This window comes from Chelonia mydas, chromosome 2, assembly GCF_015237465.2.
Source record: "Chelonia mydas isolate rCheMyd1 chromosome 2, rCheMyd1.pri.v2, whole genome shotgun sequence".
In the NCBI taxonomy this organism is placed as follows: Eukaryota; Metazoa; Chordata; order Testudines; family Cheloniidae; genus Chelonia; species Chelonia mydas.
In genome coordinates, this window is record NC_057850.1 from 142,974,795 (window position 1) to 142,991,581 (window position 16,787).

Below are 16,787 nucleotides of genomic sequence, written 5' to 3' on the forward strand. Positions count from 1 at the left end.
AAACCGAATTCTATAAATTTGACCTAATTTCGTAGTGTAGACATACCCTAAGTTAGACCCACTAAGGTAACCGTGGTTAGTACCAGGTGACTGCAACTAAGGGCCTGGTCTGAGAATGGAAGGGTCATGTAATTCCACCCTAAATCAGAGGCACCAGCTACAGCCTTGAGACCTACTGAAGGTGCTCAAAGAGACCAGGAATCATAGAAGATTAGGGTTGGAAGAGACCTCAGGAGGTCATCTAGTCCAACCCCCTGCTCAAAGCAGGAGATGCAGCCAGCCTGGTAACCAGTGTGTATCTTAACTTGGAGTTTTTCTGGTTTAGCCAATTACCACATTCTGAAAGAACACCCTTAATTCTGCATTAATGAACTTTTTGGGCATTTAATCAAAATCCAATCTGAATATTAGATTAGCAACACATTAGCTGTGTCCACTGTGAATTTCTGTGAGGTGGGCTGCTGTAATGGAAACAAGGACAAACAATTACAGCAGTACTAGAGATTTCCATAAAACTGTAGTTCAAAATTTAGTGAAAAGGCATGTTGTTACTCACCATTAAATCTTTCACTCTGTTGCTTAGCTGATCAATAAATAATATTGGAAGGTAATGCACAGTCTTCCCCAACTGAACCCTATGATGTTCAAACATGGATTTTATGATTACATTACTCCAGAAAAAAAAAATTTTCTAATCATATTAGTGCACAAAAAAGATAAATTTCTGGAATCAATTATATATAGTTTCACACATATTTAACTTTAATGTGTGTCATGAAAATTTCCATACTGGACCCCTTTGCCCTATCAGAGTAGTATATTTGGTGCAAATGAGAATTCATCCTTTTCAGTTCACTTTTTGTAGTTTCAACTTCAAGGTTAGCAATACAGAAAGACAGGATAAGTGAAGAGTTCAAGATACATATGCTATATAAAGGACAGAGAACGAAAGAAACAAAAGGTGGGTAAAACTAACATTTGAAATTGGTAGTGAGGTATCTACAGCATGCAGAAGTGATCACCAGACATTACAATGTCTGGTGAAGACAAGAAACTGCATCCCAGTAATAAGAGACTGGGGATTACCCATATTTGAAATGTACTTGATTGTAAAAAAATAAGTTAGTCTAACTGCACTGGTTTCATAAAGAGTTTTTCACAGCACTCCTCACCACAGAATATGAATACCTCAAACAGAGAGAAAAGGTGGATGAGGTAATACCTTTTACTGGACTTTCTATTGGTAAAAGAGAAAGTTTTGAGCTACACAGAGCTCTTCTTCAGGTCAAAATAAGAGCTCTGTGTAGCTCAAAATCTTGTCTTTTTCAACAACAGAAGTGGGTCCAATAAAAGCTATTGCCTACCTTGTCTCTCTAATATCCTGGGACCAACACAGCTACAACTACACTATAAATCACAAATATTGGTGAAGTCCCTATGCCTTGTAAACACTAGGAAAAACTGCATGTATAATTAGTCACTGGGGCAGCTCCACTGGCATAAGTAATGGTGGGAGACAAACCATACACAAGGCACAGGCCTATTTACTACCTGGTCATCTAAACAGAGAAGGTCTAGATGACATGGTGGTAAAAAACCCAGTACCATGTCAAGACTACAGCTTCCACCATTGCCAGTAGAATTGTAGTAGTGGACCCATGCGTGTCCAAACTTTGCCAGAGTAAATACAGCTACACTGAACACAATGGGAGTACTTGCGGAACACAGCACTATTCAAAGTATGAGTGACAGAACCAGGCCCAAGTGACGTACCCCAAGTCACACAGGAAGCCAAAGGCAGAGTTGGGAATAGAATCTAAAACTCTGGAGTCCCCATCTATTGACCTAACCCCAAGACCATCTTGACTCTCTAGTACATTGAATGGGTGCTGCTGATCCCCAATGAAGAACTATCCTGCACTTGCAATTTATGTAGATTTTAAGCATCTGTAAGATCAAGTACATAGTTGCCTTTTTCTAGAAGAGACAGTTGACTCCAGATCATTGTTTCCCTCCCACCAGATAGAAACTGAACTATCTGAGGAAACAGCCATAATAAAACATCTTCCACCTTTCACTTGGTGACACAGCCTCAATGGCACTTTTTTCAATAGGAAGCAATTTTATGCAGCACTTCAGATTATTCTCACACTGATGGTAGGGACAATTTTAAAGATATTCTGGTGCAAAACCACAGCTGAGTGCACAATGGCAGTCACAAAGACCACAGGGTATTTGTTTCTTAATACAATCTTACTAAAAATAACTGACATTATAATGCATCATTGTGACCCAAGCATCCCTGCACTCACACCAACACATTATTGCAATATTTGTACAAAATATGCTTTCTGAAATACCATATGAAGCCTGGGTACTAATATTATTGTAAAATGCATGTGTTAACATTGTATGTGAAGATAGGAATTCTCTGTACGATGTTACTAAAACTTGTTTAATGTCAGACAGCTGAGCCTAGGTAAAGGCGATAAACAGGTCTGTCTCAGACAAAGGAATGTGGGTTTACCTCAATTTAGATATTAGCAATAAATAAAGCCATCAAGCTACACCAGGAGGGTTAACCTGGCCCTTAACTAAAAAGGCAGAGAATTAGCATGGCTCCTGCACCCTAGAGAGAGACACGAAACAATTTCCAGGAAGCCTTTCTCACTTGTAAGATCAAGGCAATCCCTTTAGGGATATAAGGAACAGAAAGAACCTCCATCTTAATCTTTCACCTTAGGAGACAAAGAAACCAAGCAATTTGATCTCTGTGATGGGTCCTGGCCATGCCTACCAATAAAAAAAGCTGGAAAGGAGACTGTGGGTAAAAGAAACTACCTGGGACAAAGACTATCTTGCTAGACTAAGTTTTAGACTTTTAGATGTGCGTTTCCACTTTTATTTTCTTGTAACCATTTCTACCTTTATCTCTTTTACTTAGTAACACCCGATCTATGCCCGTGTTAATAAACTTGTTTTACTTTTAGTATAAACCAATTAGTGATCTGTTTGAAGTGAAGGGTGTATTTAACTAAAATTAATAAGCTCTGATGTACTGACCAACAGAGCAGCAAATTTTAATTATCCTCTGTGAATGCACCATGGTAGCAGCTGTGCACTACAGAGAAACATCTCTCAGGAGACTGGGGGCTGGAGCGCACAGATTGCTACCTTCTAATTTTTGAAAACCAGACCCCTCTGCCCCACCTCTTCCCCCTAAGGCCCCCCCGCCCACCCCACTTCTTCCCCCAAGGGTACCATCCCTGCCCTGCCTTTTCCCTCAAGGCCTTATCCCCCACTCGCTCCTCTCCTCCTCCCCCTTCCTTGTCACTTGACCCTCTCCACCTCCCTCTGCTGTGGGGCTGGAGCTGCAGTTTGACATGGAGCCTGCTGCCTGCCTGGTCACAAGATGCAGACAGGAGGTGGCCCCAGCTGAGCAGGGGCTGGCGCAGGTTGATGACGCACCCACCTCACCCCCACCCACGCATAGTAACCAGACTTGATGTCAGGTCAGTACATCTGACTGGACAGTCCAGTCAAAAACCAGACACCTGGCAACCCGATGGTTTGGGCTGGGAGAGCCTTGAGAAGTTTTCTGGTGAGGAAGACGGATTACTGTGGCAGGCAGCTGACCAGTCTTGTTGCTAGCAAAGCTAACTCTTGCTCAGGCAGAGAGTTTATATAGTGCTCACAGCTCTGGATATCCCCAGCAGCATGTTACAATCATAAATCAACAGCACATTTAAGGAACACTCATTTATTATCTTCCCATCTCAAAACAGATGTAGCACAAAGGTGCAGAGATAATGCCTGAGCATGCAAAAATCTACCATATGAGACATTATTTTATTTTTTAAAATTATGAATATTTTGTTTTGAGAGGAGCTGTATAAGTAAAAAATTAGATTGAGAATGTTAACCTTTCAAGGCATTAAATGCCAAATGGTTTCTGTGCAACCTTAATTCTGCCCCCTTGTAGGAATTATGATCCAATTTTAACTATACAATCACATGCTAACATTCCTGACTCATGCCCTGTGTATTGTTCTGACACAGAAACCTAGTGACAAACAACTGACCTAAAACTTGACTAACTCACTACACTAAACAGGTCTTGCAGGATATTTATCCATGAAGAACAGCATATAAGAAAGCTACAGAAAGCTCATAACTTGCAAAGATTTATAATCATTGCAATATGTACATACGGGTAACAAATAAGGAATAGTATAATTATGTTAAAATTATGCTTTATGGACTCTGAATGGAATGAGTCACCAGGGGACATTTCTTGGTGATGGCCCATTCAAACAGGAGGGAATTCACGGTGACCCTGTCCTGCTTAGCTGGTGATGAGATACAAGGATCAATGGTCTAGCCTTGCTCCATCCAAGACTTTCAATAGAAAACTATCTGAGACAAAAGCAAACGATCAGAATCACTTGGAGATAAAAAAGGAACATTACAACAGTCAGGGAATCACACTACCTATGAATAAATACAAGAGATTGCTTCAGAATAACAGAGAGTGGGGGAGGCGGGGGAAGCACTGTGTCTCCATTCACTGAGGAGACATCTTGAGAGCAGGGATGTTCTCATGAAAAATTGGACCCTGGTTCCTGTGAAGCCAGCCACCACTGCAATAGACTGAACTGTGCGGTGGGGTGGAGGGACCTACTTTATTAGACAGGAAAGGAAACTATTAATAAACATTGACCCAGGTTCTCTTTTTATGATTTTGTTTTATATTGTAACTACTAGAAATGAGAAGGTGATGGAAACAAATAGAAATTCTTTTCTTTCTTATAATCAAACAACAGAAGGTTTATTTAATTGTTCATGAGTCCTGTGTGATTTTACAGGAGCAGGGAAAATTGGGATACACTGCACCTTTGGGAGCAGAGGATTTGGGATTTCTGTGAGTAGCCAGTCTTGAGGCTGGAGCTCTTCAAAGGGACTGAGGTATTGGAGTGCATGTATTGTTAGCCTGCAAGACAGATAGAGTTTGCATAGCTCACAGGAGCGGGCTTGAGTGGCTGAAAGGCTGGTGGTGGTCCGGCAGTGACACCCCACCACCGTACGCAAGACTCTCTCTTGCTGGAGGTGAAACCCCTGAAAACCATCACAACTGTCTAATCTTTGCACTGAATGAGATATGTTTCTATGGAAATAGGATGTGATCATGCAATTAAAGAATACATCATACATAAGCACAAGGGGGCCACAATTAAGATGTGGTGCAATCTTGGGTCAAAGTGTAAGGGCTACTACTATTTAAATATTGCTCATTGTGATTGCTGAAGTTTAAGTCTGATGTTAAAATATCCATTTCCCAACAATGAGTTCTGTGATTTTAACTATACAACTTTAATGTTTCACTCAGAGGTTATTTAAAAGGACAAATTAGTCCTATAAACTGACTATCTCTAAGTCTAACAAAACAAAATCTTTGTAAACTTACATCTTCATGTATCGGTGAACATCAGCAGGGAGAGAGGATCCATCAAAAACAAAATCTTCCACCATAACATTTAGAGTCAACCTTGACCTCCAGTGTGAGACAGGTTCATCTAAGGCATTGGTCTGTTTCTTTTCTGCTTCTATTTGCTTTTAAATAAAAAGGAAACAAGCATAATGCAGTACACATTAAATGCAAATTTTAGGGGAAAAAAAAAAAAAAGTCACTTGAACCCTGGATTACAATTAGCTACACCAGAAACATGAACATGTGGAAAATTATCACTAGTTCAGCTTGGACCAGACATCATATCAATATTTTTCTAACTGTGCTGGAATGAATCCTGTGCCTACTGCTATTTGAAACTAAAACTGAAAAACATATATGCTTAGAAAAGAGGAAATACTGTACAACTCTGATTCAAGATAAACTTTTAAAAATTTGAAGCCAGTTCAGAAAAAAGTTAACTAAAAAAACTGACTTTCTGATTACTCTCCATGCCCCATTTGAAACAGCCAGAACACTGACATCTGCTTGCTCTATATAAGGATTTAGGATCGTGGCGGTAACACTACTTGCACGGAGTTTATGCTGTCTCAACACCACATTCATGTGATAATTGTAAAAAGATCTCAGCTTCCATTAGGAAAGAAAAAAATCTGATCACTTGTTAACAAGCAACTAAGACTTCAGAACTGGGTGTGTGTCGTCCCCCCCCCCCCCAAAAAAAGATAACCAATATTCCGGCTGATTTTTCATTCTCTCAAGTAAATTAAAGAGATACAGTTGCCATTCCACTCGTTTTGCTTTGGATCATTATGCAAGACTCTCAGTCTTTCCTCCATTAATGCTTTCTTTTTTTGTTGTTGAATACTTGCTACGATTTGTTTTCTTCTTGGTCCGCTTTCAAGTGCGTGAACAGCAGACTAACGGAGCTGGAAAGAGTCTACACTTTGGCTAGGTCATCTGAATCAAGTTCTGGATTTTGCTTTGCTACACGTGTGGAATTTCTTAGATGAAGTTCATTGTGCAAAATCCACATGGCTGCTATTGCAATGCTACAGGTCAAAACAAATTTCCACCAAAATCAATACATCCTTAAAAGATGTATTGCTTTCTGGCCTGACCCAGAAGTTCAAACGCACCATCGCCAAGTGTAGGGTTTTTTTGTTTTTTTTTTTTGGTTTTTTTTGGTTTTTTAACATAATGGCCAGGATTGTCTTTCATGCTGTAAGTTTCAGTACGGTATATTTTAGCTTTTGCAAAGACTCCCTGTTCAAAAAGGACTTCAATCACAAGTGCATTTTAAGTCCATCATGAAACACACTGTACCCACAAAATATGCCTGTCCTTTTTCCTTAAGAACAATAACTCAGGCAGTTGAACATGGGCAGCGGGTATAATAGGCCAGGGGAGGCTAAGCCTCCCCAAACAGGATATTGCACTCCTCCCTTTGGGGGCGTGCTGGCCTGCCACCTTTACAGCGCTGCTGCTGAAAGGGTGCTTGGGCCGTGGCCCCATCTGCACTGTTCCTCTTCCCCTGAGGCACTGCCCTCACTCTGCCTCTTCCCTGAAGTCCCTCCCCACCGGCCACTCATGCCTCTCCAGTGCGAGCAGCAGGGGGCCACCATTGGGGGACGGGGCAAAGTGGCGCTAGCGGCGGGCAGGGGAGGGGGCAAAGAGTAGATATAAACCGGTATCCGCAGAGCTGCAGTGCTCTACTGGGAATCATGGCAGCGAAAGCATCAGCATCACAGGTTGCTGCTCCCAGGAACCAGCGTCCCACACCAGCAGCTCCTTGAGCGTGGCTGTACTGCCCATAGCTCTGCCGTCTAGGGCGGGCACAAGGCTAACCAGCAGCTGTTCCCTGTTGCACTACTGTGTGCAACTGGCTTGCACGCTCTTGGACAGGAGTCCCTTCCATGCAGCGCTCTGCATCTCTTGCCCGGAGGTGTGCGAGCCGCTTGCACACATTACTCAACCAGGGACAGCTACTGGTGAGCCTGGTGCCCACCCCAGTGGCCAGGGCTGGGGATAGTACAGCCACGCCAGAGAAGCTGCCCATGCAGGAGCTGGCTAGGATTGCCAGGCATCCAGTTTTTGACTGGAATGCCTGGTCGAAAAGGGACCCTGGCAGCTCTAGTCAGCACTGCCGACCGGGCCATTATAAGTCCGGTTGGCAGTGCAGCTGGGGCCCAGGGTTAAGGCAGGCTCCCTCTCATATGGTACATATGTCCAAACAGCTTGAAGGTATCAGTAAGAACTTGTTTTGTGGATTTACCCAGTAAAATTTGAAAATATTTTTCAAAATTACAGTGACGTTCTCCTTGGTTATAGCTGGCAAGATTCACAACAACATGGGGAGTATCTTGCCTAAAATAACCTTGTACGCAATTAGAACAGCCCATATTCACTGCTAAACCATCTACAATCAGGCCAGCCAGTTCTAATTTGATGAATTCAGCCTTAATCCCCACAACTTCTGAAGGTATTTTTAGTTCCTGTGTGATGTCTCCCACTGTACCAGATTCCACATCTTCCATATTAAAGAGAATGATATTTCCAACACTTCACAAATCTCATTTACACCAACTCATTCATGGTTCTGCCAGCAAGCACAGTAATAAACCTAGCTTTCTGAGACTCTTCCTTACAGATCTTGTAAGTGCCTCTATAACATTTCAGTTCAGTTTGATTTAAGATTAAAAGGCTCTTTCCAGCCTGCAAACTATTCAAAACTTTATATGATCAGTAAACGTGATTTGAATTTTAAATCAGGATTAAGCTAAGTGTCAAACTTTTGAATCTACTACGAAGTATAATAGTAGATTAAACTCACTTGCCTATGCCAGCAAATTAAACTCACTTGCCGATGCAAATTTCGGTATCCCTCTTAAAATCAGATGTGATATACAGAAACAGCTGTTAAATTTACAGTAAGTATATACAGCTTGACTGTAGCTGAAAACACCCAGACCTAATCTCTCCCCTCCCCACACATTTCTAATCAGAGCACTGACATTCAAAAAGAGGATCAGCAAAGTTCTGCTCCTCCGTTCCAGTTCCTTCTGCTAAAGCAGTGGTTCTTAACCTCATGTTAAGACCTCATGTTACAGTAAAGAGTTTCAGGACTCCCCTGTCCCCGTTCACAGAGAAAGGAAAGGCGTTTACGATCACCACGAATCTATTTGCAACCAAGTTGAGAACTCTCATCCTATGGCAGAGTTTCTCAAACTTTTCACATTGGCGACCCTTTATTCACAATCAAATTTGCACAATCACCCCCTTACATTTACTATAAAAGTAAAAAAATCTAATTTTAAGAATAAGCCTATACAATTTGAACACTCTCAATCTTTCAAAAAATACTTGATCTTGAAAGGTAAAGGTGTGTGAGGAGCAAGGGAGCGAGATTTTCTTTGCTTTTAGACTGTAATAAAATTTTCAAAGTCTTACAATCCCTAAAGGCTTTTTGTGACACCCCATTCCCCCGGTGGTCAAGCTGATTAACAATGTCCAAAGGTGTTACCTGTATTGCTGACGTCAACTAGATCCATCCTCCGCCCTTTTGAGTCCCTTCTGCTCTGATCAGCCCTCCTTCTTCTGCCCACTCCTCTCTGACTGACCTAAATAATATTTTCTAGTTCTTACATGTTACCCCGCACCTGCCCTTACTATTTTAAAAAGTCATTTGATATTTTATTTAGTTTTTTTTCGTTTAAGAAACCTACTTTATGTCTATCCTGACATGATAAGAAAGATGTTTTCACATACTCTTTTTATGTCTTTTTATCATCAAGGAAAAAAGCCTACCTGGATGGTGGATTCTCCAGTGATAAGATTAACTTCTTCTGGTTTAGGGACCATGTATGTTGTCAGAGGACTTACTATATGCACCTGTTTGCCATCGTGCCAAGGTAAAATGCCAGCATGGTGAAGAAATATGTATGCATAGAGTGTGCCATTATTTCGAGTTTTCTTTGGTACAGACACATTGACTGTTCTAAAATACAAAATACAAATTATAAAATAGCATAGTGATGTCAATTATAAATACAGAGTTCTTGTAACTTTTAAATGGTATATTAGAACTTGCTTTAAAAAAGTATTTAGAAAGGGTGAACCAAAAAAATGAATTTCATCATCATGTAACAAACAAATCTTCAGCAAAATGTATTCAGTATAAATCACTAACTTATCTGTTGCCAAGTACTTAGTGACAATGAAATTCCTCTTCAGCCATGGTAAATTACAAACACAGAACTCTGAAAAGAGTGTAGCAAGAAAAAGCACGTTTTCATTTTGTATGAGCTGCGAATGCTTAATTTTTCTTTTCTTTGACAAGCTATAAAATTTTGCTATAAAATTACTCCCAATTACTACTGAAGTTGTATGGCTTAAAGTGCCACACAACATAATCATTACAAAAAACGACAGCGAATTACGAACTAATTTGAAGTTCTAAACAATTCAATGTATTGTCAAGCAATTCTATCTCACTTCTTCAGATTCCCCAAGAACGAATTTTAAATATTTCTGTAACTTTGTCAGTGTCAGACAATGAAACTTTCAACTCAGAGTAATAGTAATATCAGTGTGTTTAAATGCAGAAAAGCTATTCTTGCTTTATCTTGGATTACATAGCCCCAGCTGTATTTCTGTTAATTCTACCAGAGACTAGCTCTGCACTGAACACTTCCATGGACCACAGAACCAAGTTACATCACAGTAAAGGAAACATATTTACTACCCATCTGAGCTGAAGCATAATATGACCAGAGATATAGGCTTTCCAATTAGTGGAGTTACAAGAAAAAAAAATTGAAAACCTAGCAGAATCTGATATAGACAGCCTGCAAAATGGCAGGGTGTTTGCAGTTTTGTTTTTTTTTTTAATTAAAAAGTGAAATAGGTTCTTTTAAACTAATGATTTGAAGTGGAATATTAACATAGTTCTAGAAAATTTAAATATAAAAATTCATAACATTTTAAGTCATAAAAGCGTGATTCTGCTCTGGAATAAAAAGGACATCTTCCTAGTTCATTGACGTTCCCTCATAAGTATACAGAGTCTTACCTGTACTTCAGCGACAAAAAAATTGTTTATATTACTCTGTTAGAAATGTAGAGCTAACACAGACATGGAAAAGTGAGTTGGTGATGTGCAAGCTAAAAACATAGCTTGACTTTCAGATTCTAGGTAAAGTTTGAAACACCAGCTGTTGCAAAGTCACCTGACATGTAAACTGAGTAGATATGATACAGAAGTTATTGAAGGACATACCTGGATTTCCATTTCAATTTTAGTTACTATTCATAGCAGAACTATACTTTAAGGCATCTTGTAAAATATTTACTTAAGTTGCTGGAAACAGTTGTTTTAAATACTGGCAGCACAATCCAAACTATCCAAGTACCTTAAACATTTGGTACATTATAGACCACTGAATCTGCACAGTATAGTTAAAGGGACATTAAAGTTGGTAAAACCTGAGGTCCAGAGCAGGGGACTAGGCTACAAGGTTCCCAGACTGTAATAAAGGCAAAATAAATAAAACGAATACATGAAGCCCATCAGTGGGGCCAGAGTGGATTATATTTCTTCGTTTCCCTTTATTTTTAAATGAATTGGAGATGTCAAGAGATTATAAAATATTAAAGTATTATAAAAATGAAAAACTAATATACAGTCAAAAACAAGATGAGTTTCAAACTGCCATTGATACAACACTGTTTGAAGTACATGTATTTCCAGTACAGCAGCACTTCATTCTCAACTTTAGACTAAATTTGCAATAAGGCCTGACATTTTGACAGACTTAAAATTAAAACTTTTATTTACTATTATTTTCTTTTAAATAAAGCCTGAATTTCTATATGCTGTACACTGCCTTAGCTTTGATAGTGGAAAATCCAAACAGAGTGAAAACACTGTGTTGTATGGTAGATCTACCTTAATTTACTGGCACTAACATGCATCACATATCTATTAGATACAATAATTTTGTAGGAATGCTAAAGAACTTCATAATAATACTTTACCTTTCAAATCTGGACTCAATATCAAAATCCTCCACATTCAATATCAGATCTATATTATTCTCAGCACCAATGTTTGACCGTGTGGTAGTGTATACACTTAACTGAAATAAAAAGGATAAAACAATCAGTGCATGGACAAAGAACTGTTTGTTCCATGCCAGTAAGGGCATGTTCCATCTCTCTAACAAAGCTGTCCTAAGTTCGCCCATATCAGGTGGCATAATCATCATCACAGGAAAATAAAGAAGGGAAGAGACCTGATCCACTGAGAAAAATAAATTATAAAACATTTCCAAATAAAAATACATATGACTTGACCACCACTGATCATTTCAGGAATAATACAAGAATACCAGCAAAATATTTGTGGGGAAGAGAGGCTAGAAATTGAATACATACCCTACAATAAAACATTAACAACTTTTTGGAAGTTGTTTTTGTTTTTAAGGTGACAAAAACAAATACAGTCACCTCCTAAAGAGGGATCCTATTAGCAAGAAAAACCGCTAAGATGGACCGATGCATAGGGCCTAGGGCAGTTGTTTTCAAACTTTTTTTCTGGAGACCCAGTTGAAGAAACCCGCAACCCAGCGGAGCTGGGGATGAGGGGTTTCAGTGTAGGAGGGGGCTCTGGAGGAGCTCAGGGCTGGAGCAGGGGTTTGGGATGCAGGAGGGGGTCAGGGCTCTGAGCTGGGAGTGCAGGCTATGGGGTGGGGCCAGAGATGAGGGGTCTGGAGTGCAGGAAGGGGCTCTGCGTTTTGGGGGGGCTCATGGCTAGGGCAGGGGGTTGGGGTGTGAGAGACGGTCAGGGCTCTGGGCTGGGAGTGCAGGCTCTGGGGTGGGGATGAGGGGTTTGGGGTGCAGGAAGGGGCTCTAGGTTTGTGGGGGTTCAGGGCTGGGGCAGGGGATTTGGGCATGGGCTTACCTCAGGCGACTCCTGGTCAGTGGCGGTACTAAGGCAGTCTTCCTGCCTGTCCTGGCACCGCGGAAACAGCCAATGGAAACTTCCGGGGCGCAGCATGGTGTCGGAACAGATAGAGACTAGCCTGCCTTAGCCGGCCAGCACCGGCAACGGACTTTTAACGGCCCTGTTGGCGGAGGTGACCAGAGCTGCCGCGACCCAGTGCCTTACATTTCACGACCAAGTACTGGGTTGCGACCCGCAGTTTGAAAACCACAGGCTGAGGGGCAGTCCTCTGGGAGGACCAGACAGATGCCTTCTCCCCCAAATTGAAATGCATTTCACATTAAATCAGGTGAATTATCAGGCTGTGCACCACTTACTGCTGCTATAGGTGAAATATAGAGCCTACTACAGCTAACAGTTACTCCATTAGTCAAGTGTTAGAGGTCTGTGCTGTAGATCTAACGGTTCCAACCCTTCTGGGCTCCATGGTTCCATCTGATTTTTTTTTTCTAGATTGCTTTTTTAAAAAATTGGGAAACAACAAAACACATTTAAAGAAAAAGAAGGTTGCAAAATTAAACACACTAAATTTAAGAAATGCCAGAATTAATGTTGCCTGTGCATCTTTAATTCAGTCCCCCTGTGCTTGTGTATGCACTATGATACAATCTTAAATCACATGATCACATGTTACTCTTTCTATATAAGAATAAGACTAATACCCAGCTCTAATATATTACTTTTCATCAATAGCTCTCAAAGCACTTTACAAAGGATGCCAGTAACATTATCCATATTTACTGAGGGGGAAACTGAGCCACAGAGAGGTGAAGTGACTTGTCCAAGGTCACCCAACAAGCCAAGTGCAGAGAGAGGAAGAGAACATGGGTTCCCTGAATACAAGTCCACTGCTCTAAGCATAAGGCCACAGTGACTCCCCAGAACCCTTTTCTCATTCTGTACACAGGTTGGACTATGCTCAAGGAACGAATGAGGGCTTTGTAGCAAATGAAGTTACCATCTTGTGAATAAATTGAACAACGGTCTTGTCAAGCTTGAACGAAATAAAAAAATTGCAAATGTTAGGCCTCAAACTTCCATATACTTCAAAATGTAAGCCTTGCAAAAATAAAGCTTACGCTTGTGATCAGGACGCGCTGCCACCAGATAGCAATATCTGCTGACTCCTGTGTACTTATTAACCCCAAATTACCCACAATCAAGATCTAATTGGCTACTGAAAATAAATAGGCCTCAATTATACGAACAACTAACAACTGGACATAAAAATTAAATAGTAGTTCTTGCTTATTTTATATGGACACCACTTAACCTCATTACATCTGTGTTGGGTGGTGGGAAGTAGCAAACATCCCGGGGTGAATTAGGGCCCCGAAGCGTGCCTCCTTCTTCCTTCATCTCTGCATGGTGTAAGAAGTGGGACTGTAAAATCCGGGATGAGGGGACGCAGTCAGACACTTAACCCGTCTGCCCTAAGACTCTGCGACATAGTTCACCTTTTGTGCCATTGTGCCATCCCTTTGATCTACAGTGATAATGTCAGTGTCAGCATAAGTTATAAAAATTGTCTTGTGCTGGGGTTTATCTTGTCACTGTGAATTTACAATTCTCCCCAGGTATTAAGTTCTGTGGCAGGTCCACGACTGTATGGTTTTATTTCCCCCCATGGTATTTGATGATTAGCTAAATGAGTTTATGGTCCGATCCAGAATTAATTTCCACCTGGATTTTTTCTCGCCTTTGTTTTTTTGTTTGCTGTTGGAGTGATTTGTTATCTTCCTTAAAATGTAAAGTATTGCAAACTATAACCATGGCTGCTAAATGGTTAAGACAACATGCCACAAAATTGGTAGGGCAAGTAACAGTAACAAGGAAGGAGTTAAAAAAAAAAATCAAAAGAAGCTACACAGCCCTGGAATGCTCCCACCCACCTTGCAGGATGGCAAGCAGCCCAAAGACAGCCATCACAGGAACAGAATAAAACACTGAAAACAGCTGCAAGGAACCTACAAAAAAATACACGTGCCATCCCCTATTATAAATATTTTTGGTAAACAGCAGGCTTCAGGTAGCTACCCTGTGCCTGAAAAATGGGGACAGAAATGGAAAAAGGTGGCCCTAGCAAAATTAAAAGATGAAACTGGGTCCGCTGCATTGCAACCACCACCTTATAATAAAAGCCAGGTTCTCGTTAAACTTAAACCGAGACCTAGATTGGTGCCTGTCAGAATGGAACAAGTAAGTGCACAAATGGAAAAAGTAGCACACAATACTTTCACTGAATTGGTAAATCAAATGAAGGAAAAAATGGAACAGTTCACAGAGCACATTAGGAGACAGGAGCTGCGACTCAATCCCAGGGAAGTGAATAAAAAATAATTTCAAAGTAAAAAACCAAAATTAAGTGGGTTAACACCTAAAATTGATGCATTAAGATAAGGAGTTGCCCCAAAACAGTTAACTACAGCAAAAAAGAGCACTCCTGCCATCCATTTGGCCTGCACACAAAAGCAACAGACACTGGGGGAACAAATTCAGGTTTTACGACAGCATGTAACTACCTCCACTCTCCTTTCAAAGACAGGATAAAAACCAGGGGTGCAGTTCCCAACTACGCAGGTTCCCAACTATTTTGACCCACGGAACCACACTCCACACTCATATCTAAAAATATAACCTTCTTTCTAAAATATTTTTACATACTGTTTAAGTTTTGTCCTTTATATGCTTTCTCAGTTCACTAAACTCACTGCTGCTGCCTGTACTTTCATCTCGCTACCTTCCTAGGTTGCTCTTCACCCCCCCACTTGCCCCCCGCCTCTCCTCACTTTGGAGGTTTCTGTAAAAACTACAGCTTTTAACTTTTAAAACAAAAAGAGACAGCCAAAGGAAAAAGCAATTGAAAACAAAACAAAAAGAGAAAACACGGTAAAAAACTTTACTTTACATAAACCCAGTAAATCAATCATTTTAACCCTTCAGGAATGCAACAGCTGGAATTATTCCTAATTTTCTTAAAGATATGGTTGCCAAATGCAAAAATGCACACTTTTGTTATTTCCATATAGCAAAGTTTTAAAATAATGTTAAATATGAAGTAATAAAAAATGCCTTAAGTTACTAAATTAATACAGCAAAGTTTGCAAGTAATTATATGATTTTTTATAAATTTTTATTAAAAGTTTTAAACAACAAGGTAATAACTTGCTTATTTAGATGTTTAACCCTTTTGTTTATTTTGTATTTTTGTTTGCCTTATTTTGTATAGTTATAAATAGAATTCTGGCACCATTTGTTTTAATTGTAAGTTTGTCCTGTGTGTCATGTGTGTTGTATGTTGTGTATCACGTGACTATTTATTATTTTTATTTTGTTGCAACAAAAGTCAATTTTATACCCTTTTAAAAATATATGTATATGTGGTACCACACTATTTTAAGATCATGGTTGGGGTATAATCATAGCATTATTAGCACCAATTTTTTGTGCAAAGTTCAAAAAGGTTTCAGTTACAAATATATGTACATATATTTTTGTCTCAACAAATAATGCAATTGCAAACAAAAGAATTCTCTTATCAACCACAGTTTTTGTTTTGTTTTTTAATTTTTTTAAAATTTGTTATTCAAAGAAAATATTTAAGGGGAAACCTCAACATTAAGGTAAAAATAATACTAACAAAATGTCAATTTCTTGTGTGGACTTTTTATAAACTTATTTGCACTTTTGAACATAGTTATAAGAATGTGATAGCAAAAATGTTTTAAAATAACAATTTATGGATAAAGCTAACCAAATAATTTCAACAGGTTTTTTCACCTTTGACTCCCAAACATAACAAAGCATCATAAAAGTTTAATATCCTCAAAGTATTTGCATTGACCTATATTTAAAATTTATTTTGGTTTAATTTTACAGTTGGTTTAATTTTATAAGTTTTTCTTTTGTTATGTTATGTTAATGGGAAGCAATAGTTGTTAAAGTTTGTGCTTCTAAACAGTTAACAAGAGTGAAGTTGGTATCACAAGAAAATTAACTCTAAAAGGCTTGTTAAAATTATGTTACTGACTCTTTTGCTGAAACAAAATGTTCAGCAAGGGAAAGCCATACACCTTCACATGGAAGATTGTGAGCATTTATTTTAGTCGTTAAGAATTACATTTAGTATAAATATTAGTAATGCACCTCAAATGAAAATGAATGTCTATACAACAATTGCAAAAAGTATAGCTTGTGTTATAAAAGACTTGGTCCCTATTACATTGTAAACATTAAATTAATCTGTGTATTAAATTTGGGTTACTAAAAAAAATGTAAAAAACAACAAAAACAAAAAACAACCTTTATTATGTTAAC

General features: G+C 39.4%; 1 protein-coding gene across 4 annotated transcripts in view; it reads right to left on the reverse strand.

The window, feature by feature from the left end:
- The window catches only part of CLPTM1L (CLPTM1 like), a 108,546-nt gene that overhangs the window by 83,513 nt on the left and 8,246 nt on the right, over nucleotides 1-16,787 (reverse strand). For all 4 annotated transcript variants that reach the window (XR_005224467.2, XM_037893381.2, XM_037893383.2 and 1 more), the window contains exons 2-5: nucleotides 11,504-11,604; nucleotides 9,275-9,464; nucleotides 5,465-5,610; nucleotides 557-635 (exon numbers count right to left, since the gene is read on the reverse strand). Coding sequence is in view for 3 of the 4 variants with exons in the window: in XM_037893381.2 (XP_037749309.1) it covers nucleotides 557-635; nucleotides 5,465-5,610; nucleotides 9,275-9,464; nucleotides 11,504-11,604 (516 nt within the window). In the remaining variant the exon portion in view is untranslated. The remainder of the gene's footprint in view (nucleotides 1-556; nucleotides 636-5,464; nucleotides 5,611-9,274; nucleotides 9,465-11,503; nucleotides 11,605-16,787) is intronic.